General features: G+C 36.7%; 2 protein-coding genes across 2 annotated transcripts; both read left to right on the forward strand.

Annotated features, from left to right (window-relative positions):
- The first annotated feature begins 1030 nt into the window (after positions 1-1030).
- LOC113773890 (putative pentatricopeptide repeat-containing protein At1g12700, mitochondrial) lies at positions 1031-6854 on the forward strand. Its single transcript, XM_027318491.1, has 3 exons — positions 1031-1130; positions 3533-3640; positions 3728-6854. Exons 1-3 carry the CDS (start codon positions 1031-1033, stop codon positions 5506-5508), a joined length of 1989 nt encoding a protein of 662 aa, XP_027174292.1. The 3' UTR covers positions 5509-6854.
- Positions 6855-18597: 11743 nt separating this feature from the next.
- On the forward strand, positions 18598-23660 carry LOC113775978 (putative pentatricopeptide repeat-containing protein At1g12700, mitochondrial). Its single transcript, XM_027321040.1, has 2 exons — positions 18598-20859; positions 23519-23660. The coding sequence occupies exon 1, from the start codon at positions 18657-18659 to the stop codon at positions 20544-20546; it is 1890 nt and encodes a 629-aa protein (XP_027176841.1). The 5' UTR covers positions 18598-18656; the 3' UTR covers positions 20547-20859; positions 23519-23660.
- Positions 23661-23905: the final 245 nt, after the last annotated feature.

Consider the following 23905-nt stretch of genomic DNA (forward strand, 5'->3'; position numbering starts at 1 on the left):
TAGAGATATTCGCCAAAATGGATATCAAATTGAGACATTAAATGAGACAATAATAGAGATCATGTTTAGAAATTAAGTGAAATAAAGGTTAATTATATCATAATAATCATTCGAGTGAGAAATGGTTATCGATATAGTTATTTTCATTCTCATTTGCTTTATAATCATCACCTGTAGTAAACCAGAAGTTTACTGATCCTAATGAATATATGAGAATATTTAAATGTCGACAAGTATTTATACATACCCCTTTTATATTATACATGGTTCCAAAAGAAATTTATGTCGGGATGCATCACCCAGAAGAGTGATCTATTGAATAATTTATTTATTTTGATGAGCTACGATTGTCGACATTAGGAGGAGGAAAAGATCAACCAAAAGAAAATCATAAAATTTGGATTTCCTCGATCCTCATACGAAATAATGTGAATTAGAAAGTTATATTTATCGACTCCAGAAGAGTCATTAAATCAACTATTCCTGCAGGAAATACTCTTGTTAAAATTGATGTCCCTGAAAGACATGCACAAGTGTTACAAATAAAGGCCAGCCCATCTATATAAGGTATAAATTGATTTCAAATATCTCCGGAGATTAAATAATTGTCATGACAAAATTTAATCTCCTGAAGAGCCAGCTCCCGAAGAGCCAGCTCCCGAAGAGCCAACTCCTGAAGAGAATGAAATTATAGAAAAGTTAATTGGAGTCTAATGAAATGTAGCAGTTGATATTAAAGAAGTTGATAAGGATCATGAATCTAGATCGGTTGATGAATGTCGGCATAAAAATGATTGGCCAAAATGAAAGGATGCGATACAATCTGAATTAGATTCACTGGCTAAAAGGAATGTTTTTGGACCTGTAGTCCAAACACCTGAAGGTGTAAAACCAGTTGGATATAAATGGGTTTTTGTGAGGAAAAGAAATGAAAAGAATGAAATTGTGAGATATAAAGCAAGACTTGTAACTCAAGATTTTTCACAAAGGTCTGGATTTGATTATGATGACACATACATTAAGTACCCCAATGATCGTCAGATCATTGGATCCTAATAAGGATCCCTTTAGGCCACAAAAGGAACATGAAGAGATACTTGGTTCTGAAGTACCATATTTCAGTGCAATTGGTACGCTTATATATTTTGCTAATTGTACAAGGCCAGATATATCATTTGTTGTGAATTTATTAGCAAGATTTAGTTTCTCGCCTACAAAACGACATTGAAATAGTATTAAACACATTTTTCGCTATCTCCAAGGAACAATTGATCTTGGTTTGTTTTATTCAAATAAATCTAAGCCTGAGTTGCTTGGATATGCTGATGTTGGGTATTTATTTGACCCATATAAAGCACGATCTCAAACTGGCTATCTCTTTACTTGTAGCGGTACAGCCATCGCTTAGCGTTCTACAAAACAATCCTTAACTGCCACTTCATCAAATCATACTGAAATAATAGCAATTCATGAGTCCAGTCGAGAATGTGTTTGGTTAAGATCAATGACCCACTACATCCGGAAGAGTTGTGGGTTATCCTCCGAGAAGAAAAATCCTCCAACAATTTTATATGAAGATAATGCAGCTTGTATAGCTCAATTAAAAGGAGAATATATTAAAGGAGATAGGACGAAACACATTTCACCGAAATTTTTCTTTACTCATGATTTGCAGAAGAATGGTGAGATTGATGTGCTACAAATTCGATCGGATAATAATTTGGTAGATTTGTTTACCAAGGCATTGCTGACTGCTACATTTGAAAAACTGGTGAAGAATATTGGAATGCATCGGCTAAAAGATCTCATATAATGTTTACTTCAGGGGGAGAAATTATTACACAAGAATAGTGTACTCTTTTTCCTTCACTAGGGTTTTTGTCCCACTGGATTTTTCCCTAGTAAGGTTTTAACGAGACATATTCTTTGTGTAATGGACATCCAAGGAGAAGTGTTATGAAATATTAATGATAAGATGTGGATGTCCGTTGATATTCTCAAGAAGGATTATAAGATGTAGATGTCCGTTTGTATTTTCAAGATGATAGATACATGTATTCTCCCTAGATTCATTGGTATATTGGATGATGTCATTTATAGATGTACTTGAAATACTAAATTCATATATTAGTACTTGATAGGGTTCATGTACCTTTTATCTTAGATCGCCTATATATAGGGGTGAATCCTACTTCATTTGTAACTATGAAGTACTTTGATCAGTAAAGATAATAATTTTATCTCTCTTCTCTTCTCATTCTATGTTCCAATCCCCACTCTTGGTAGTTTATTTTATTAGTTTCACAACGGGGCTTCTTTTTTCTGTGGTTTTCCCTATGATTGTGGAGCTGATTGATTGCCTGGTCTCCCCGCTCGTGGTGATGTAGCTCATGCTTTCTTTTCTTTTAAAAAATTTTTTGGCTGATACGTTACAGAAAGTGCTAGCACTTGGCAAATAAACGAGTATTATAAGAGATGAGTTTATCATATGTTATCATGTTATGGTATTTAAAGGGAAAAAAAAGGCAAACTAGTACAAATAGTTTGCGAATGATGATGATGATGATGAAGTATCATCACAAAGGATACATCCTAAACAATTGGATGCGAATGATTCGAAAAAAAATAATTTGCTTGCATTAGTTAAACATATTTTTTTATTTTTTCAATTACTTTTTTTATTTCTCATATATCATATCACAAAAAATATTACATTAATTATTTTAAATAATCTTCTATCCAAACACACTCATTGAATTTAGTGAATTGATTAATAGGATACATGTGTGCATGTTATAAACTAATTTTGATATCATTTAAACTATTAAATGTCATAACTAATAGATACTTGGATTTTTTTTTTCTAATTGACCATTCATCGTATCTGTCAACAAGTGTTTTGTTTCCTCCGAATATGTTAACAAGTGTTTTTTAAGTAAAGTGCTTATGACGTAAGAATTTTGTAATTAATGTAGAATTAAAAATAACAAAAGAGGATAACCTTTTGATGTGGGAGAAGTTTTATTTGATTTTGGTCTAAAATGGAATGAGCAAAAGGAAAATGGTACTTACACTCTATTTTTTGTTCTTTGCATTTTCACTATTTATTTTATTACATAATTTAATAAATAAAAATTAGATGATTAAAATAATAGTAAAAGTATGAATAACAAAATGGGAATATAAATAACATTTTTCTAATAAATTGGTGATCAAAATAAGGATTTTTCATTTTGAGTGCCACGGATCCATTCGCAGATTTCGACAAAAAAAAAAGACATTATATGTGTCCGCAATAACTTGGCCTTATTATTATAAAATATTTCATGTTTTAATATTAATTCACTCTGTGATAAGTTTATGCTCATGTGTCTGTATATAGTTTTATTAAAATATTGACTTTATTTTCATAAAAAAAGCAAAAATATCAATCTCAGAGTAATAAACCAAAAAGGCTAAAAAGAAACCAAAAATACAAAATGAAAAACCAGAAAAGAATGAATTAATCACAAAACCTGAGAGGGACGACAAGCTTCATCGTCTTTGGCTCCTCACTCGTCTCCTCAGCTGCGACTTTCTGATTTTGTAGCTGAACTCCGAAGGCAAAACCATCAAGAAGATGAGAAAAGGGCCTTCTCAGGTACCGCTACTACTGCCGCTTTTACTACTCTTTCATTTCTTTCTCCAAGAAATTCAACCCCCATCCAATCTGCTTTTCACTCTGCAGCCCTCACTATTGGTATTAAAAGTAGTAATCATCATCAGGCTAAGCCTAACAACATTGTTCATTATGGGTCTCGGGGATTAAGGAGTGATATTGACAGAATCAGCAATCTTGATGAAGCTCTAGGCTTTTACAAGCAGATGGTCCGGATGAGACCTGTGCCTAGTGTTGTTCATTTCACTGAATTGCTGGGTCGTATTGTTAAAATGAAGCAATATTTGGTGATTCTTTCTCTTTACAGAGATATGGCTGAGTTAGGATGCATTCCGCTTAATGAATACACGCTAAGTATTGTGATTAATTGTTACTGCTTCTTCGGTAGAGTGGATTTTGGGTTTTCTATATTGGGTAGCTTCTTCAAGCGAGGTATTGTGCCCGATACGGCCACATTTACCACTCTGCTCAAAGGACTTTTTCGGGAACACAAAATTCATGAGGCACAAGGATTGTTCAAGAAAATAATGTATGAAAAGCTATGCGTACCCTGCAAAATTACGTATGGGACTGTGATAGATGGGCTTTCTAAGGCTGGGAACACTAGCATGGCCATTCAAGTCCTTAGATTCATGGAAAAAGGAGGAAGGTGCAGGCCTGATACAGCTGCTTACAACACTATTATCGACAGGTTGTGCAAGGATAAAATGATGGATAAAGCTCTCTCCCTTCTACACGAGATGATTGAGAAAGGAATTGCCCCGGATGACATCACTTACAATTGTTTGGTCTGGGGTCTGTGCAACTTAAGTAAATGGAAGGACATTGAAAAGCTCTTGACTGAGATGAAGGCTTATAATATTGTTCCAAATGTTATTACTTATAATATTCTTATCGATGCCCTATGTAAGGAAGGACAGTTAGAAGGTGCAGAGGAGGTGCTGAAAATCATGATTGTGCAAAATCAGAAGCCTGATAATGTTACATATAATGCATTGATGGATGGGTACTGTTTACAAGGCCGAATGGATGAAGCAAAGAGAGTTTTTGATAAAATGGCTGCTAACGGCCTTAGTCCTGATGTTCAAAGCCATAATATATTGATCCATGGCTATATGAAGAAAATGAAAGTGGAAGCAGCCATGAGTCTCTTCCAAGAGATCCGATATAAAGGGTTAACACCGAATGTTGCAACTTATAACACTGTCCTGCAGGGTTTATTTAGTGTGTGGAGGTATCTTACAGCAATCGAAGTTTTCAATGAGATGCGAGCTGCTGGCATAAAGCCTGATTTTTACACTTACTGTGTGTTATTGGACGGTTTATGCAAGAACTCACATGTTGAGGCAGCACTTCAATTTTTGCACAAGATGGAAGTTGATGGAGTATATTGTCAGATAGCAATGTACAACATCGTCCTTGATGGATTATGCAAATGTGGGAAGCTTGACAGTGCCCGACATCTTTTCTATAGTCTCTCCTCTAAAGGATTAGACCCTGATGTTACAACATATAACACGATGATAAATGGCCTCTTTTCAGAAGGTTTACTGCCGGAAGCCAAAGAGTTTATTAAGAAAATGGAAGAAAATGGTTGCACACCAAATCAAATTACATTTAATATTATTGTTCATGGACTTCTTAAGGGTGGCAAATTTAATGATGCAATGGTATGTTTTGATGAAATGGATAGGAGAGGATTCTCGCTGCATTTGTCTACTTTTTCATTTTTACTAGATTCATACAGAGATAGTGGAAACGATCCCTCTCTTTTTAAGGTGATAGAGAAGTTTGCACCAAAGATGTGTAATGGAAGTCCAAATAATGGAGAAGGGGGATCTTATCCTTAATTGGCTTCATTTGGGACCTTTGGATATTCTGCTGCTTTTTTTGGCTCCTTGCGTTTAATCATCCAAAGGTACATGATGTAGATTCGCAGCTGACATTGTTGTCAGTATCTGTCCTTTGGTTTCCAAAAGTTTATCAACAGTCCTTGGTGGAGCAATCTTTGAGCATATTCTAGAGATTTGAAGATTAAATACTTGCATGGTGGTAAGCGACAATGTGTTAGAAGCTCTCTCATGACTATCAGATGAAAGAGTGTCTGCTTGCCCGTTTTCAATGCATTTCATGGTTTGTACTCTGTGATCACGCCTCTCTCATCACTTTCTCAAAATTTTATGCCTAATTGTCTCGATGGTTCACATTGTCTGTTTGAGTCACTCTTATGTATGCTTACTTTATACATGATAGCTTGTCCATGTAATTTTCTTGTTGGGTTACTAAATTGCAGCTTAATTGCTCTTATACAGACATTGTTCGCATGGCAGTTGCAAAATAATCAATTAAGTGACCAAAAAAAAAACAGGAGTTGTGGATGAAAGTCATTGTACTGTAGAATTCACTTTCTCCAACTAAACTTGGCTGCCATTTTTTCGAGTCTTCTTTGTTTGAGTGCGTGTTCTAATTCTTCCCATATACATCCCTGCCCTCCCCTTAGACATGAAATTAGCTCACAAGTCCCTGAATTTACGGATTAAAGATCAGAGAAAGTGTAACTAGCCGTAACACCCAGAAGTTTTTACCTCCTGTGATAATTGGAAATTGCATTCTGTAAATTTTAGAGGTTACAAAGTGTTTTTTGGTTGATTTTGGTGCCTTAAGTTTGCAAGCACGAGCACAATTAAGGTCCAAACAGTTTTGTATTAGGGCCATTAACTTCTGAGTTTTTGTCACACATTTATTAACCATTTTCAAGTCGTGAACTATTGATGCACCTTGTGGAAGGCAAAGGATGCCCTCCAGCCAAAGACTGAAGGGCAGTCGTGGCATAGCAGCTCTCAATCCGCTTGTTCTGGTTGAAGAGCAGCTATGGTTAAACTATTAAACTTCAATTCCCTTGTATCTTCTTTACTGAGGGTTTTTCCCCACGGGAATTTTCTGAGCTACTGATACACATTGCAGGCACACTTCTGAGCTTTCTGCTCCCTTTCTCTAGAATGAGGTGATAAGCATGCTGGAATATTTAGAAATTATCATCCGTAGTTATCTGTGAGTGGAGAAGATAGAAGTAAGTTTGGCTTAGTTGTTACCTCCGGCATCTTCTATTCTATTATAGACGAAAAATGCTTCTCTTTCCTTTTCTGAATTTTGTGAGAGATTGTAGAAGAAGCTTACTTAGTTGTTAGCATAATCAAAAGCCATTGGATGCAAAGAGGCTGCTTTTGTCGCTCAAAGTTCTGGCCTACATCATCTTCTATTCTTTTATTATACCAAAAACGCTTCTCTAATATACTGGACCTGCTCAATGGAGCAGCATCAAGATGTTGAGTTTATCGTCTATACCATATAGTAATTGCATTGTTTATCTTAAATATTATTGTCCAAGTACTTATCAAGGCTAGCGAATTTGATGATGCAGTGGTTTATTTTGCAAAAATGGACAAGAGAGGATTCTCACTGCAAGTATCTACTTTTGCCTTTTTGCTAGATTTGTTCAGAGATAGTGGAAATGATCCATCCCTTTTTAAGATAGTTGAGAAGTTTGCTCCAAAAATGTGCAATAACAGTCTAAATGTGGAGGAGGGGGATCTTATACTTAATTGGCTCCATTTAGGATCTCTGGATATTTCACTCTTTTTTTTGCTCCTTTTTTTATTTGATTTTGCTCTTTAGATGCTCTTCTCTGTCCTTTTTAAGGACATCTTAGGTATCCAGCCATACAAAGTTGTTGAGTTTTTAATTGATAGAGATTCAGATACTCAATGTAGTATATTCGACTTGAAATATTTAAACATGGTGAACATTCTAACTTCAATAAGAGGGCAGTGTAAATGTCTCTTAATAATCACAGGCCCAAGCAGAAATTTGTACTATTTTCAGTTTGACTTGTTCTAACAGTCTCTACTTTTTCCTTTTTTGCAGTTGGTTCTTTAAAATAACTCTTTCAACGCTTATGTTCTGCTTTAGTTCTTTAAGTTTGTCTCTTAATCACATGCACTGCAGAAGCAAGTTTCGGTATGCTAAGATTGAACTCAAACAATAACTATTTGATTCTATCGCTAATGATGACAGTATTGCTACATGTGAATACAGTAGGAAGAGTGTAATTTTTGTAACCTTAGTGAGTGGTGAATTAATTAATTGAAGTTGCGCTGAAGTATGCTATCATCACAGATCTGGATTGGCCGTGAAATTTGATCCCAAAAAAAAAATGCTGAAGTGTGGTCTGCGCATCCAAACTTTCAGAGCATTCTTCTGTGCCTGTGTCTTTCTGCTACCACTCATTTCTTGGTGTCTGTTTCTTTTAGGTTTGTTCATGTGTTCTGAGTGAAAGTTTGACAGCCTGATGCCTGTTGAGTTCTGTTTACATTTGGTAGGAAATGGAATGAAGAGCTTTACATTTGGTAAGAAATGGAATGACTTTGTTGCCTATGGAAAAAGAAGATGGAACCTGATGAATGCTATTTCATTACAGGGATGCATTAATTCAAGAATGGGACAAACAGAAATATCAGAACAGGCACGTCAAAGAATGAAAGCACATAGGATTAGAGCAAAGCAAAATCTAGTTGAACACACTTGATATTTTTGAAACACCACTGAATCTGTGATGTAGTAGCTTTCTACTTTCCCTTCTCTTTGTAATGCTTAAACTCGTGCTAGCACCATACAACAGTAGTAGCACTATTTCATTATCTGTTATCTGTCTTTATTTCAGGGATTCTTTTTTCCACTTGCTGTCATTGAAAAGAATAGTGTCATCTGACACCATCAGTGCATGACCATGCAATCTAAGAATAGTTATCTTCCAATACAATTACAGTTACAGAGGAGTTTAATAGTTTTAACAACTTGGGCGCTTGAAATTACTTTTAGGGTTAATCACACTGTGAAATCCTTGTTTTGTCTTAATACCTTGTTAAAATTATAAAGTATCAATACTAATGTCTTTGGTCCCAAAGAATAAAAGGCAAATGATTCCCTAGATGGATTAATCAATTTGGTATGCAAAACCCTTTTATTTTGGTTGGGCAATTTTTTCAAAGTTATTTTTCCTTTTTGTTTAAGTGCACTTTTATTGAATTGTCTATTTCAAAACAAGATAACAAATGAAATATCTCCAAAAATTGATGATTATATTTATTTGCTATATTAAAAAGATGTGGATATGCTTAATCACGCTTAAGATATTTACTGTGTACCAAGATAGGATATGTCTTTTATAGAGTAATGTACTTGATAAGACTAAAAACAAGGTAGAAGATATTAGCACTTCAAAAAAAGTTTTAGACCCTCCATCTTTCTTTTATATTGTTTGAATTGAAAAATTTGCCTCCAAGCTTATAAGATTATCCTTCAAGCAATTTCTTTTTTCTTTGTTGCACACTTTATGGTTTAGACAACTACACGCATTGTTCTAAAGTTCACCCTCAATCAACCTTGTAACTAGCCAAGGTTAGGACAACCTTTTCTTTCACCTCAAAATGCTCAAAACATCCTATGATCTTCGTATAAGGTTGAAATTCATGGTATAGCGCTATGAAATTGAGGATTCTATGAATTCAACAAAGCATCTATTTTACATGTAAACCATCCTAAGGTTCAACAATTTTATTAATCTCTCTTTAAATAATTCACCATAAACTCGAGGTTCAACAATTATATTAATCTCTCCTAGAGACAACATTGCAATTATGCAAGAAATTAAACAAGAGTCAAATTGAACAAATTAATTAAGCACTAAACTTTTGCAATAGAATGTAATACGCTTAGTCCTACGTACATTGACTCTGCAGCAAACATAGAGAAAAAAACAGCACCTTCATGGGGAGTTTCTAAATTTTAATAGTAGTAGTGGTAAACGTATCAACCAAGGATGAAAGTAAATATTGTTTTGTGGGCTGGGGATTGGAGGGAGGGAGGAGTTTTGGCTGCTAGGATTAGGAAATTGGGTATAAGTTTGCACTAACGGAAGTGATTGAGGTGGTCGGTAAATATGAAAGAAATAGAACTGGCGAGAATTTAGGGATGGAAAGAAAGGTATTGTTGTGTGACCGATACTAAATGAGGGGCATATGTGTTGATTTCAGTAATATAAAAGAAGATTAGAGTGCTGCGGTTTTACATGGAATGTTATTATCATTTGGCTGATAAAAATTGCCTTAAAAAATTAGCAAATTCAGTCCAAACTGAATTTATTATTATTTTTTTGTCATTCATCAAGATAATTGAGTATATTAAAAAAAAAGCATGTTTTTTCTATGTTTAAGTATGACTTTTATTAAAGTACATTAGAACTAGTGATTAACTGCTTTTATAATGCTAAATAACAATTTACACTTGTTTGGATTGTGATTTTTCACAGAAAATTTTTTTCGTTTTTCGTGAAAATATTTTTCAACAACTTTTTTACCTCATATACATCAAATTACTACAGTACCTTTTTTTTATTTATCAAAAACTCCTAAAAATAGCAATCCAAATAGGTATTTTCGACAATAATTGAAGAACAACAATTAATGTCATTGTACTAGTAGTTTGGGTAGAGCAACTTTTCTAAACATTTGACCAGCTTTCATGGGCGGTAAAGTGCAAATCTTCATGATTCATGGTAATAAAGTGTGATTTCTCCAAAAATTCAGGGGTAAACTGCAATTTGCACACTAACTTCTATAACTAGTAGTGTTTTCGGTAACAAACTTTTACTGCTACTTGAATTAATCAACGGCAAATTACCAAAACCATGACAAGGCGCTATGGATATGCTTCTTTTGCTTCACTTATTGATTATTGGGATAATTTCACAAACTTCGTTCGAGGTTTGCCTTAATATCATTTAATATCCTTGTGATTTCAAAAACCTCTCTTAGCTCCCGTTGATTGACATGTTTTATAATATAATTGTCACCCCTTATGTATTAAAAAATTCATAGATGAGGGGAGATAATAATTTACTTTTGTTTGTACTATTTTGTTATTCTTTATATAAATATCAGAGTGATAGGGTGTTAATTGTTAGTAATTTTATTATTAATTTCCCCTTTTATTCTTGCCAAATATTGTTTTAATTATTAATATTTACTTATATTTGGTATTGGAGTTTAATTTCAGGAACAAAGCAGAAAATTACCAAAAAGGAGGGACTTTTATGGGAATAGGGAGACTTCTAAGGGCTTCAATTCTTGGGCCCTTGAATTGGTGGGGGACCACAAGCTAGTGGAAAACATCTAGTCATTTGGGCTCTTAAAAGAAAGCTACGGGAAAGAGACTTGGAACAAGAAGTACTTGGAGGGCTTTGTCCACATGTGTGGGGACCACCTAGATAGCCTTTAGTCATCTTCCTCTTGTTGCTTAAATAGGGATAACGTAGAGTAGCAGGGACATCTCTAGTTTTAGTTTAGTTTTAGTTTCTTTTCTTTCTTTCCTTAGACTGGCCTCTGACACACGCCAGGTGTTCGACAATATTCCCCAACGGGGAGATTTTCTCATGAGGCGTGGTTAAGCTTTTCTAGTTAAGGGGACAACTGAAGATTTGGTTCAACAATTACTGTGAGATCTAATTTATTTTAATTGCTTCCTTAATTTATTAGTATTTATAGGTTTCCTGCTTTTAATTGCTATAGCTCGTGTGAGTGATTGAATAGATGCGCAATATTTAATTATTCACATAGGCTATTTTGCTAAATAGGGATAATTGAATCCGTAATTGTTCGTTATCTTTATCTCAGTAGCAACTGGCGTAATTGGGTTTATGTCAGAGGAGCATACGATCTAACTTAAACAAACCCTCGTAGCGTGTTTATTAGTTAGGATTGGGCCTTTCTAATTATTAATGCAATCTAGAAATTAAATCCTACGGTCGTACCTAGGGTTGTTTTTGGGTTAGAGAAATAGTTAACGGTCGTACCTTAACTATCGAAAAAGTAAGGAAAGGTTGGTTGTTTATCACGTGCATGACAACTATAACTAATCTATTAATAAATGTTGGAATTATATTTGAATCGATGATCAGTTGCATGAACCATTTCTGATGTGTACCCTTGGCTAGAGTTTCCCCAATCATTTCTTTTAATTAATTATTTTCTGCAGTTAATTTATTTAGTTAGCATTTAATCCAAAACCCCCCATACTTTGGACTCTAGAAGAAACGAATTATCCCCAGTCCCTGTGGATTCGACCCTACTCACCGCTATATACAAAATCTGTATTTTTCTCGAGTAGGTATTTATTATTGCACAGGTTCGGCACCTGTCAATTTTTGGCGCCGTTGCCGGGGACTGGTGCCTGATTAATTTGTTTCTTTTTGAGTTTATCTTGTTTTCATTTTTTTAAAATTTATTTTTCTCTTATTTTTTCTTTTTTTTATTATTATTTTTTATGGCTGCTAACATTCCATATTTTGATGATAGACTGGACTTTGTTCCTGAATGGGGTTATGAGACTCATGTTTTCCCTAATGATCAATGGGCTGTGGCAAATTGTGAAACTTATTTTGACTCAGATTATTCAACTGACACATGCCCCGCATTTCAAGATAATCTAAGTGCTCCAATTGATACTTTTGGAGATTTTCCACCCCAATATCAAACGCAGTATGACCCTTATTCAAACGGGTATGATCAAGGATGGTGGGATAATTCCAATTTTGATTATGCGACCGGGCCAATGGATTTTCAACAGCAAGAGTCTCAACAACCATCGTCCATGTCAGGTATGTCTTTTCAGGAATTGGGTGAATTATTTATTAATACATACCGATTCCAACAGGAGACACAAATGAGGAATGAGATGATGAAGGATGCAATGAGTTATCTGGCAGATCAACTATGTCTATTGACATCCAAAATAAATCGATGGGTTTCTCAAATGGAAGAATTGCCCTTGAAAATCATTGTTGATCTAGAAGAAAATGAGAGTGCAATTTGCTTGACTAGTGATGAGGAGATGCAAGAGTGTCAAAATGAGAAATCTACAGATGCAGTTGAAAAAGAAGCCGAAAAGGAAGAAATGGAACCCCAACCGCAACCCATTCAAGTGAATGAATCCAGTGAACAATCTCCAAATGCGGTGACATCTTCTCCACTCCTTAATCAATATTTTCCTGACTCCTATTCTTCAATTCCTGTTACTGAAATTGATTTTATTATACCAGAAAATTTGAAATTTCATGACAGGAATAAGTTAAGAGTGGCAATGGAAAAATATCTTGAACCGAAGAATGCATGTGATGGAGGAGTGAATGGAGAATGCAAATTATCGTTGACTTGTTTAGCACCATTTACTAGTCCATGGAAGCCCGTAGCTCGTGTGCTCAAAGATTACTCCATCTATGAGGGTTACCAGGATCATATTGAAGATGAAGCATTGAAGCGAGCCACAAGATTTTATCCTCCATGAACAAGACATAACAATGTCTAGCCAAAGACATTAAAGAAAGGCGCTTTTTGGGAGGCAACCCAAATATTGATTTTATTATTTTTAGTTGTTCAATTCTTTCGTTCTATTGTTTCTCATTTGGATAGTAGTTGGTCTTGATATTTTTCTCCACTGTGATCAGGAAGTGAAATCTTGGCGTGCCCACGCGGTGTTTAGGTCTCCTGAGATCAGAGGACGAACACCAATCTTGGCGTGCCCACGCGGTGTTTGGGTCTCCTGAGGTCAGTGAATGTTTTGTAATCTTGGCATGCCCACGCGGTGCTTGACGACCCAAAACATGGAAAAAAAAAAAGTTTCAAAATTTCACATTGAGAAAATTCAAAAATTCAAAAGGCATTTTCTTTTTCTTCAAAAATTCAAATTTTGAAAATTTGAAAAAAAAAAAAAAAAAAAAATTTTTTTTTCTTTTTCTCTTTTCTTTTTCTTTCTTTCTTTCTTTTTCTTTTCTTTCTTTCTTTCTTTCTTTCTTTCTTCTTCCCCGCAGCTGTCCCTCTTCCCCTTTTCCTTTCTTCTTCGCCCACCTCCCTGGTCAACGCCGCCGCCCCTGCTTCCTCTGCTCTCTCTCCCTGCCACAATCTCGCACAGCCGCACGCCCAAGCGCGACCATTGCGCCGCCGCTTTCTCAGACGCTGCGCCTCCCTCCAGTTCGCTCCCACCTCTGCAGCAGCTCCCGGCTCTTCCTCTATTGCCGCACGTCTAGCTCCGCCGCCGCCGCTGCTGTCCCCCATCTCCCTGCCGCGCGCCTCCACCAGCTCGCTCAACCTTCACCAGCTCTCCCTCTCTCCTCTGCCTTGCCATGTCCAACGCCGCCAGCGCTCCTTCTTCCTCTCCCGCAGCGGCGCTCGTCCAGCCCACGACGAGCTCATCTCCACTTCGCCGCTCAGCCACCTTTCGCTGTTGTCCGCCCCACCTCGCGAGCCCACAGCCGCGAGACTGCCATCCTCAGCCTCTCCACTTAGCTCCACTCATGCGCCGCTGCTACCATCAAGCACCACCCACCTCGCGCAACCCCAAGGTCGCCGCCTCTCCTTCGCTGCGCCATCGCTTCTTGTAGGCGTCCAGGTGTCGGTATTTAGTCTTCCCAACCCTTAATATCGATTTTACTATCTCGCTTGCATGGGTAACCCTTGCAATTCACCGAAGTCTACTTTGCTGCTCTCTAATTGTTTTAATTGCCATCATCTGTGGGGCATAATTTGTGTGGTTACCATTTTCATTACTTATCGATTGTGGGTGAACTAAATTGAATTATTGGGGACAGTTTGCCGAGTGGTTCAAATTGCTATATTCACATTGGACAGTTTGCTGGAGTTGCCAATTTCTGTGGTCATTGGCGTTTTAGTGGGTTGACATATGTAATTGACTGTCCGATTGGGGACATTTGTTGAGATTTTGGGTGGAATTGTGTCTAATTGCTGAAATTTGCTGATTTGTTTAGACACTAGCACTGCTTATAGTTTGCTCGAGTGAAATTGGTTGGACATCCCTTGCCCGTGGAGTGTAACTGTTACATTGTTTGGGGCAGTTTTTTTGGTATTGATTGAATTGTTGGGCGTAAATTGCTCAGGACTTTACATTGCTAATTTGGTGGGCCATTTATTGTGCATTACCCTTTTGAATTGGGAGATACCTGTGCTTATTGGGTTTTGACTACTTGAGATTTCTGTTGCATCTGGGGGATAAATTTGATGACTTTCGTGCCAGTTTATTTGTTTGGAAATTGTTGGGGGTAATTTGGGAGTTACGTGTCAATTGGGTCCCGTGTTACCCTCTGCCATTCAGTGGTACTGAGTGGTGTGTTTGGCGTTATCACATGTCTTGGGTTGGCCATTTGATTTCAATTTTCCTTATGCATGCACCAGTGGTACTGGTGAGGGTAGTTTACATAATATTTGTTACTCCTGTGTTATTGGTTGCCTAATCGACTACTGGGCATTTGTGGTTGAGTTGTTTCTGTCCAACTTCTGAACTGTTGTTGCTGGAGTTGCCATTTTCTTGGGTCAATTGCTAATTTTAGCAGGTTGAAGTGGGTAATTGACTGTCCAATTGGAGACAGTTGTTACGATATTGGGTCCGATTGTGTCTAATTGCTGAAAGTTGTTGATTTATTAAGACACTAGCACAGTTCCTAGTTTGTTTGAGTTGCTGTTCTGTTGCATTATTGGGAGCTGTGCTCTAGTATTGTGGCTACTTTTCTGCGTTTATTTGTTGAATTGGGGCATGAATGTGCAGTTTGCATTTGCTTGTTGAAGTCGGTTGCCTTTAATTGACTTACTTGGGGTATTTGGAGCAGTTGTTGCACTTTGGACGACCTTAATTCTGAATTTGACTACATGGGGTCCATAAGTACTTATTGATTGCATTTGCTATAAGTGTTGGGGTATTTGTATGACCTCTGGGTGGTTGAATTGTGCATTTTATTCGTTGGGTTGGCTTTTCAATTCTTATTGCTTTGAATTTCCTGTTTCCATTATTTGTTGGCCATTGTTGTCTCTTGTCAAGTGGAGTGATCTTTAGAACCAATGGTGAGGCCATGGTCATCTTCTAGGTCTAGGACACCTAGAACCTCACATGGCGCAGAATTTGGCAGCATCTATGCACCATGCAGGTCCTGCTCCTCAGTTCCCGCCCGATCCGCCCCTATTTTGACGACTTTCAGGGAAGTTCCGTTGCCCTTTCGCCTTGCTATTACTATTTATTTATCACATTGAGGGCAATGTGTGATTTAGGTGTGGGGGGATCAGTTTGGGTGCTAGTATTTCCAATTTTCGATTTTTAGGTGTTTTTCCTTTGTTTTAAGTTTGATATGCATCTCTTTTTCGTTTATTTTCTTTTCTTTTTTCTAGTGGTCAGCTCTTCATATGAATACCAAGTTTTGATGTTGGATTGTTGCCTCTAATTATGCTATTGCCAAGTATTATAAATAAAAGAGTATCAAGTTGATGTGGTTGGGTTCAGGAACATCTCTTTGGTGAATATCAATAATTGCTTAACTTTTCAATTTTTGGTTAACTTTTCTAGGCATAGGGAATGATTGTTGGCATTTTTCATGTGAATTGGTCCAATTATTAATTTTAGTTCTCCATGTCTGGAAATTTGAGGCTGGCTGCTGTTATTTTTGTGTTATTTTTAGATATCGTGCTATATGGATATAAATAAGAGTTGACTGTACTCCGCTAGTAGTTACTACTGAGTAACCGGAGATCTTCACCTAAAGTGTCGATTCTCGCGTCAAAAGGTAGTAGTTATTATGAGTGCGTGGTCCCGTAGCAATTGGAGCTGAGTAACCGGGCTTCTCCATCTATCAAATGTTGGAGTTCGCGTCAAAAGGTTCTAAGGGCTATAGACTAAGTCTTTTGTTATTCAAAAAGAAAAAAAAAAGGAAAAGAAACAAAAACAAAACGAAAAGGAAAAAAATAAAATAAAGATTGTGTTAGTATGTGAATAATTCAGCTTGCCGGTTTGTGATCTTAATGTCGAGATTTTGGTTAATAGCTGGACCATTTACTGATAAATGTGAGCAACCATTCCTTTTCCTTAGATTAGTTTGCTTTAAATTGGAGGAGTTGGTAGTTTAGATGCTAACCGGGGTGATTTTTCTTGGATCTTGACCTGTGTCGCTTGATATATGATTTTCTTGGTGTCTTGGCAATACGATAGTTGGAGTAACAGCCATGGTCAAATTTTGGTGTTCAATTGTTGTTCCCATGCTTGAGGGCAAGCATGATTTAGGTATGGGGGGAATTGATAGGGTGTTAATTGTTAGTAATTTTATTATTAATTTCCCCTTTTATTCTTGCCAAATATTGTTTTAATTATTAATATTTACTTATATTTGGTATTGGAGTTTAATTTCAGGAACAAAGCAGAAAATTACCAAAAAGGAGGGACTTTTATGGGAATAGGGAGACTTCTAAGGGCTTCAATTCTTGGGCCCTTGAATTGGTGGGGGACCACAAGCTAGTGGAAAGCATCTAGTCATTTGGGCTCTTAAAAGAAAGCTACGAGAAAGAGACTTGGAACAAGAAGTACTTGGAGGGCTTTGTCCACATGTGTGGGGACCACCTAGATAGCCTTTAGTCATCTTCCTCTTGTTGCTTAAATAGGGATAACGTAGAGTAGCAGGGACATCTCTAGTTTTAGTTTAGTTTTAGTTTCTTTTCTTTCTTTCCTTAGACTGGCCTCTGACACACGCCAGGTGTTCGACAATATTCCCCAACGGGGAGATTTTCTCATGAGGCGTGGTTAAGCTTTTCTAGTTAAGGGGACAACTGAAGATTTGGTTCAACAATTACTGTGAGATCTAATTTATTTTAATTGCTTCCTTAATTTATTAGTATTTATAGGTTTCCTGCTTTTAATTGCTATAGCTCGTGTGAGTGATTGAATAGATGCGCAATATTTAATTATTCACATAGGCTATTTTGCTAAATAGGGATAATTGAATCCGTAATTGTTCGTTATCTTTATCTCAGTAGCAACTGGCGTAATTGGGTTTATGTCAGAGGAGCATACGATCTAACTTAAACAAACCCTCGTAGCGTGTTTATTAGTTAGGATTGGGCCTTTCTAATTATTAATGCAATCTAGAAATTAAATCCTACGGTCGTACCTAGGGTTGTTTTTGGGTTAGAGAAATAGTTAACGGTCGTACCTTAACTATCGAAAAAGTAAGGAAAGGTTGGTTGTTTATCACGTGCATGACAACTATAACTAATCTATTAATAAATGTTGGAATTATATTTGAATCGATGATCAGTTGCATGAACCATTTCTGATGTGTACCCTTGGCTAGAGTTTCCCCAATCATTTCTTTTAATTAATTATTTTCTGCAGTTAATTTATTTAGTTAGCATTTAATCCAAAACCCCCCATACTTTGGACTCTAGAAGAAACGAATTATCCCCAGTCCCTGTGGATTCGACCCTACTCACCGCTATATACAAAATCTGTATTTTTCTCGAGTAGGTATTTATTATTGCACAGGTTCGGCACCTGTCACAGAGCAACAATTAAGACTAAAATAAACCTAATAGGAAAAAGGCAAATTGGAGCATATGTGCGTACAATAAAGAGAAGTTGCAGTAGATAAGTACTTTTACAATTTTGCGCTGATTGGTACTCCAAATCTAGGATTGTCAAGATAAAATAAGAAACACAAGTTATAATCAGCGCAATTCAGAGAGGAAATTAATAAAAGATATTGTAGTAAATTAGAACAAGTTATAATATAAAGAATTAAAAATATTATTGATAACAGCAGGAAGGCAACAGTCATCAGGATTTCAAAAGCGAAAGAAATCCAAATAAGCCACATTTGCTTCTAATGCCCATTTGATGTGCTCCTAATTTGCTAGGTAATTGCAGTATCAAAAAGTTCCCTACATTTTATTGCTACAGGATAAAAAAAAAAAGACAGATAGTTTTGTCAATTTGCTACCTATGCTAGAAATCTTGTCAAAACAAACGAGTCACAAATGAAGAAGAGACCTATCAGTCTCCTCTCTCCGCTCCTCGGGAATTTTTGTAGCTGAACTCGGACGGGAAGACCAGCAAGAAGATGAAGAAAAGGCCTTTCTCAGTCGTCTGTGATGCTCATCTCCGCCACAAATCAGGGGCAGGAGGTACTCTTTCATTTCTTTCTCCAAGAAACTCCACCCTTATTCAAAACCCACAGTCAGCTTCTAGTTCTGCTGCTTCTCATGCCTATAGTACTGGTAGTACAGTTAGTAATCATCACCCTAAATCTGACAGTAGTGTTCGTTCCGGGTCTTGGGGATTGAGGAGTAATATCGATAGTATCAGCAATCTTGATGAAGCTCTGGGCTTTTACAAGCACATGGCTCGGATGAGACCTCTGCCTAGTGTTGTTCATTTCACTCAATTGCTGGGTCGTATTGTTAAGATGAAGCAATATTTGGTGGTTCTTTCTCTTTACAGAGATATGGCTGAGTTAGGATGCATTCCGCTTAATGAATACACACTTAATATTGTGATTAACTGTTATTGCTTCTTGGGTAAAGTGAATTTTGGGTTTTCTATATTTGGTGGCTTCTTCAAGCGAGGTATTTTGCCCGATACGGCCACCTTTAATACTCTGCTTAAAGGACTCTTTTGGGAACACAAAATTCATGAGGCACAAGCATTGTTCAAGAAAATAATATATGAAAAGCTATGCATACCTAATGAAATTACGTATGGGACTGTGATAGATGGGCTTTCTAAGGCTGGGAACACTAGCATGGCCATTCAAGTCCTTAGAGTCATGGAAAAAGGAGGAAGGTGCAGGCCTCATGCTGCTGCTTACAGCACTATTATCGACGGGTTGTGCAAGGATAAAATGATGGATCAAGCTCTCTCCCTTCTACACGAGATGATTGAGAAAGGAATTGCCCCCAATGTCATCACTTACACTTGTTTGGTCCAGGGTCTGTGCAATTTAAGTAAATGGAAGGACGTTGAAAAGCTCTTTACTGAGATGAAGGCTTATAATATTGTTCCAAGTGTTGTTACTTTTAATATTCTTATTGATGCACTATGTAAGGAAGGACAGTTAGCAGATGCAGAGCAGGTTTTAACTGCCATGATTCTGCAAAATCAGAATCCTACTGCAGTCACTTATAATGCATTGATGGATGGGTACTGTTTACAGGGGCGAATGGGTGAGGCAAGGAGAGTTTTTGATAAAATGGCTGCTAGCGGCCTTAGTCCTGATGTTCAAAGCCATAATATATTGATCCATGGCTATATGAAGAAAATGAAAGTGGAAGCAGCCATGAATCTCTTCCAAGAGATCCGACATAAAGGGTTAACACCTGATGTTGTTACCTATACCACTGTCCTGCAGGGTTTATTTAGTGTCGGGAGGTATCTTACAGCAATAGAAGCTTTCGACGAGATGCGAGCTGCTGGCTTAAAACCTAATTTTCACACTTACTGCGTGTTGTTAAATGGTTTATGCAAGAATTCACATGCTGAGGAAGCACTTCAATTTTTGCGCAAGATGGAAGTTGATGGAGTAGATTGTCAGATATCAATGTACAACATCGTCCTTGATGGATTATGCAAATGTGGGAAGCTTGACAGCGCCCGGCATCTTTTCTATAGTCTCTCTTCTAAAGGATTGGATCCTAATGTTACAACATATAACACGATGATAAATATCCTCTTTTCAGAAGGATTACTACAGGAAGCCAAAGTGTTTATTAAGAAAATGGAAGAAAATGGTTGCATTCTAGATCTAATTACATTTAATATTATTGCTCATGGACTTCTAAAGGCTGGTGAATTTAATGATGCAGTGGTTTATTTTGATGAAATGGATAGGAGAGGATTCTCACTTCATTTGTCTACTTTTTCGTTTTTACTAGATTCATACAGAGATAGTGGAAACGATCCCTCTATTTTTAAGATAATTGAGAAGTTTGCTCCAAAAATGTGTAAAGTCTAAATATTGTGGAGAGGGGGGCCTTATCCTTAGTTGGCTCCATTTGGGATCTCTTGATATTCCGCTGCTTTTTTGACTCGTAATGCGTAATCATCCAAAGGTACATGATGTAGATTTGCTGCTGATTGTATTGTCAGTATCTGTCCTTTTGGTTTTCAAAAAGTTTATCAACAGTCCTTGGAGGAGCACTCTTTGAGCACATTCTAGAGATTTGAAGATTTAATACCTGCAGAGTGATAGGGACGGTGTGTTGAAGCTCTCTTATTACTATCAGATGAAAAGAGTGGCTGCCTGCCTTTTTTAAATGCTAGTCATGGTTTGTACTCTTTTATCATTCCTCTCGCGTCACTTTCTCAAAATTCTATTCCTAATTTTAAACTTTCTTGATGCTCATGTTGTCTGTTCGAATCCTTCGTAAATATGAATACTTTATATATGATTGCTTGTCCATGTAATTAGCATTTGGGGTTACTAAGTTGCAGCTTCATTTATCATCATATTCCGACATTGTTGGCATGGCAGTTGCAGAAAAATCTAATTAAGTGACAACAAAACAGGAGTTGCAGATGAAAGTCGTCATACTGTGGAATTCACTTTCTCCAACTAAACTAGAGTGCCCTTTTTTTGAGTCTTCTCTGCCTGAGTGCATATTCCAATTCTTCCCATATACATCCCTCCCATAGCCTTGGACATGAAATCCGCTCGCAAGTCCCTAAATTCACGGATGGAAAGATCAGGGAAAGTGTGATTAGCATTAACACCAAAAAGTTTTATCCTCCTGTCGTTGTGAGAAAATCGCATTCTGTAAATTTTAGCAGGTTACAAAGTGTTTTTTGGTTGATTTTGGTGCCTAAAGTTTGCAAGAGACTAGGACGACTAAGGTTCAAAGATCATTCTTCTATTAAGGCCATTAACTTCCAAGTTTCAGTCACACACTTATTAACCACATGAAAGTTCTGAATTACTGAAACACTTAGCAGACGTTAGTTCATTGTAGCCTTGCAAGAATTAGATATTGCAGAGATATCGATGTAAAACACAGCAAATCATGTTACTATTAGATTAAAAATGTGGATCAGGCAGGAAAAATGATAAGTCAGTCCCTTGCATGTATCCGTACTCTTTTGACTGGAGGACAGAGTTGGATGGTTTATTCAAAAGCTCACACATTGGATGGCTTATGCAAGAACTCCCATGTTGTGTAAGCACTTCAGCTTTTGCACAAGATGGAAGTTGATGGATTAGATCATCAGATACCCAAGTATGCCATCTTCCTTGATGGATTATGCAAATGTGGGAGGCTTGACAGTGCCAGACATCAAAATGCAAACTTTGAGGCTCCTAAAAATTCATTTATTATCAACAGAATTTAAGAGTCTAAACATACACTAAGATGAGCATAATTTTTTATTCATCAAGCATCTAGAGAAAAGCGATTTTTTCCCTTAAAATTATCTTGACTTCTTTCATGTCTTTATATTAGAATTCAAAGCTTAATAGAACAAAAAAATTTTCTATTGACTTGTACTTTCAAGGATTTTTGGATTTTTCTATTGATTTAGGGCAAATGGTTTGTGGAGGAGGCAGTAGATATTTCAGAAATTGAGGAGAGGTCTCAAACTTTCCAAAATCTGGAAGCAAGTTTGGAGCCATTGCACAAACTCTATGAGAGTGTAAATATTTGGTTTCTTCTGATTGCACATAACCAGTTATGATATTTGCTTGTGCAGTTTGAGTACTTCTGTTACAGATCCTTGTTTAGCATCACAAAATGGATCTTAACCACTGATGGGAAAATGGGTTTTCTGTATATCTCATTTCGTATGGTTGTCTGTTTCTGTAGTCCATTCTATGTTTGGTTGTATTGAAGGGAAATTGTCAACAACTCATGCATTCCAATGTTTAATTCTCCCACCCTTATATCAGTGGGATTTGCTCGAGTTGCGTTAAAAGTGATGCAACCACGCCAAGATTTAAATGCCTGGTGTAATTCCTTCCTAAACTTTTCTCCCTCTTTTCCTTTTCATCTGTTTGTTTCTTAGAGCCAATTAAGCGGAGGGTTGGATCATCATATAGCCTCTGATTTATCAACTTTGCTTTTGGGGATGTTTGGCATTGGATTAAAGTTTCAGTGGCCCATGATATCCGATAGGAAGTGGATGATGATTTATACCAGTCTGAGTTGCTGTTGGATTCCTCAACAACTGGCTTGCAAGGAAACTAGCATTGTAACGATCTTTTGGGGCAATCATTCATTTTAGCAGTATATCTGTAGCCTTTGCTTTCCAAGATTGGATATTAGTATATTGGAAAGGTGTAATCATGGAATGGTATTTGTTCAAGCAAGCTGACCTTTGAAAGTCTTCATGCCTCCCCCATTTCAGCAAGTTTTACGAGTCCTCTAGTGTATGCATACTCACATTTTAAGTTATCCAAGCTTCATAAAAGTACTGTGTTGTACCAATGACCTTACAAGCACCCTTCTATTGATGTTTGTCCCTTTTTATTTGAATACTCATCCTTGTTCTCTGAACATAGTACTGAAGTTATGGAAACAAACATTTTGGAGTCGGCAGTTGGCCAGTTTGGACAATGATCTAAATGCAAAATTTACTAGTGTGTTAGAACTTGCTGTAATACCATTGTCTGCATTCTGATGCTCTTTTCTGTGTTATTTAAGAGAGACCTTTTAGGTATCCAGCTGCTTAAAGTTCTGGATAGCATCCTTCATAGTGATTCATATAGGGTGACTGAGCTGAGATATTTATATGGGTGCATACTTTAAGTGCATGCAAATGACAAATAAAATGTGTCTATTAATTAATCACAGGTCCAAGCAGAAGTTTGTATCATTAGTTTAGTACTACTTGTGTTAAGGGGTCTTTTTCTTTGTTATTCTGCTGTTGGTTCTATGAATACCTCTTCCCATTTTTATATTCTGCTTATGGTTGATTAAACTTGCCTCTTAATTACAGGCATCATGGGAGGAATTATTGCTAATGCAAAGATTGGAGTTGAACTCAAATGTCAAAGGATAATTACTTGATGCTGTCACCGATTATTATAGTTTCTGTACATGATTATTGTAGTTTCTGTACATGCATACGGATTTATATATATATATATATATATATATATATATATATAATCAACTGGACCTGAGACCATTTCCAAGCTAAAAAATTCTGAGAGCATTCAGGTTTTCCTTTGTGATTTTCTCCCAAAGTTGTCAATCTGATATATATATATATATATGTTATTGTACTTGAATCCACTGAATGTGTTCAATTCTTTCTTGCCTTTTGCCCCTAAAACTAGTCATGGTCTCTTTGGACACCATCAGTCCATCATCATGCAATGCT

The sequence above is a fragment of the Coffea eugenioides genome, chromosome 6 (assembly GCF_003713205.1).
Source record: "Coffea eugenioides isolate CCC68of chromosome 6, Ceug_1.0, whole genome shotgun sequence".
Lineage (NCBI taxonomy): Eukaryota > Viridiplantae > Streptophyta > Magnoliopsida > Gentianales > Rubiaceae > Coffea > Coffea eugenioides.

Coding starts and splice junctions, on each gene's coding strand:
- LOC113773890 (XM_027318491.1), top strand. CDS start 1,031: ATGATCGTCAGATCATTGGATCCTAATAAGGATCCCTTTAGGCCACAA. Junction 1,131..3,532: donor ACCATATTTCAGTGCAATTG/GTACGCTTATAT, acceptor AGGGACGACAAG/CTTCATCGTCTTTGGCTCCT. Junction 3,641..3,727: donor TGAGAAAAGGGCCTTCTCAG/GTACCGCTACTA, acceptor TTCACTCTGCAG/CCCTCACTATTGGTATTAAA.
- LOC113775978 (XM_027321040.1), top strand. CDS start 18,657: ATGAAGAAAAGGCCTTTCTCAGTCGTCTGTGATGCTCATCTCCGCCAC.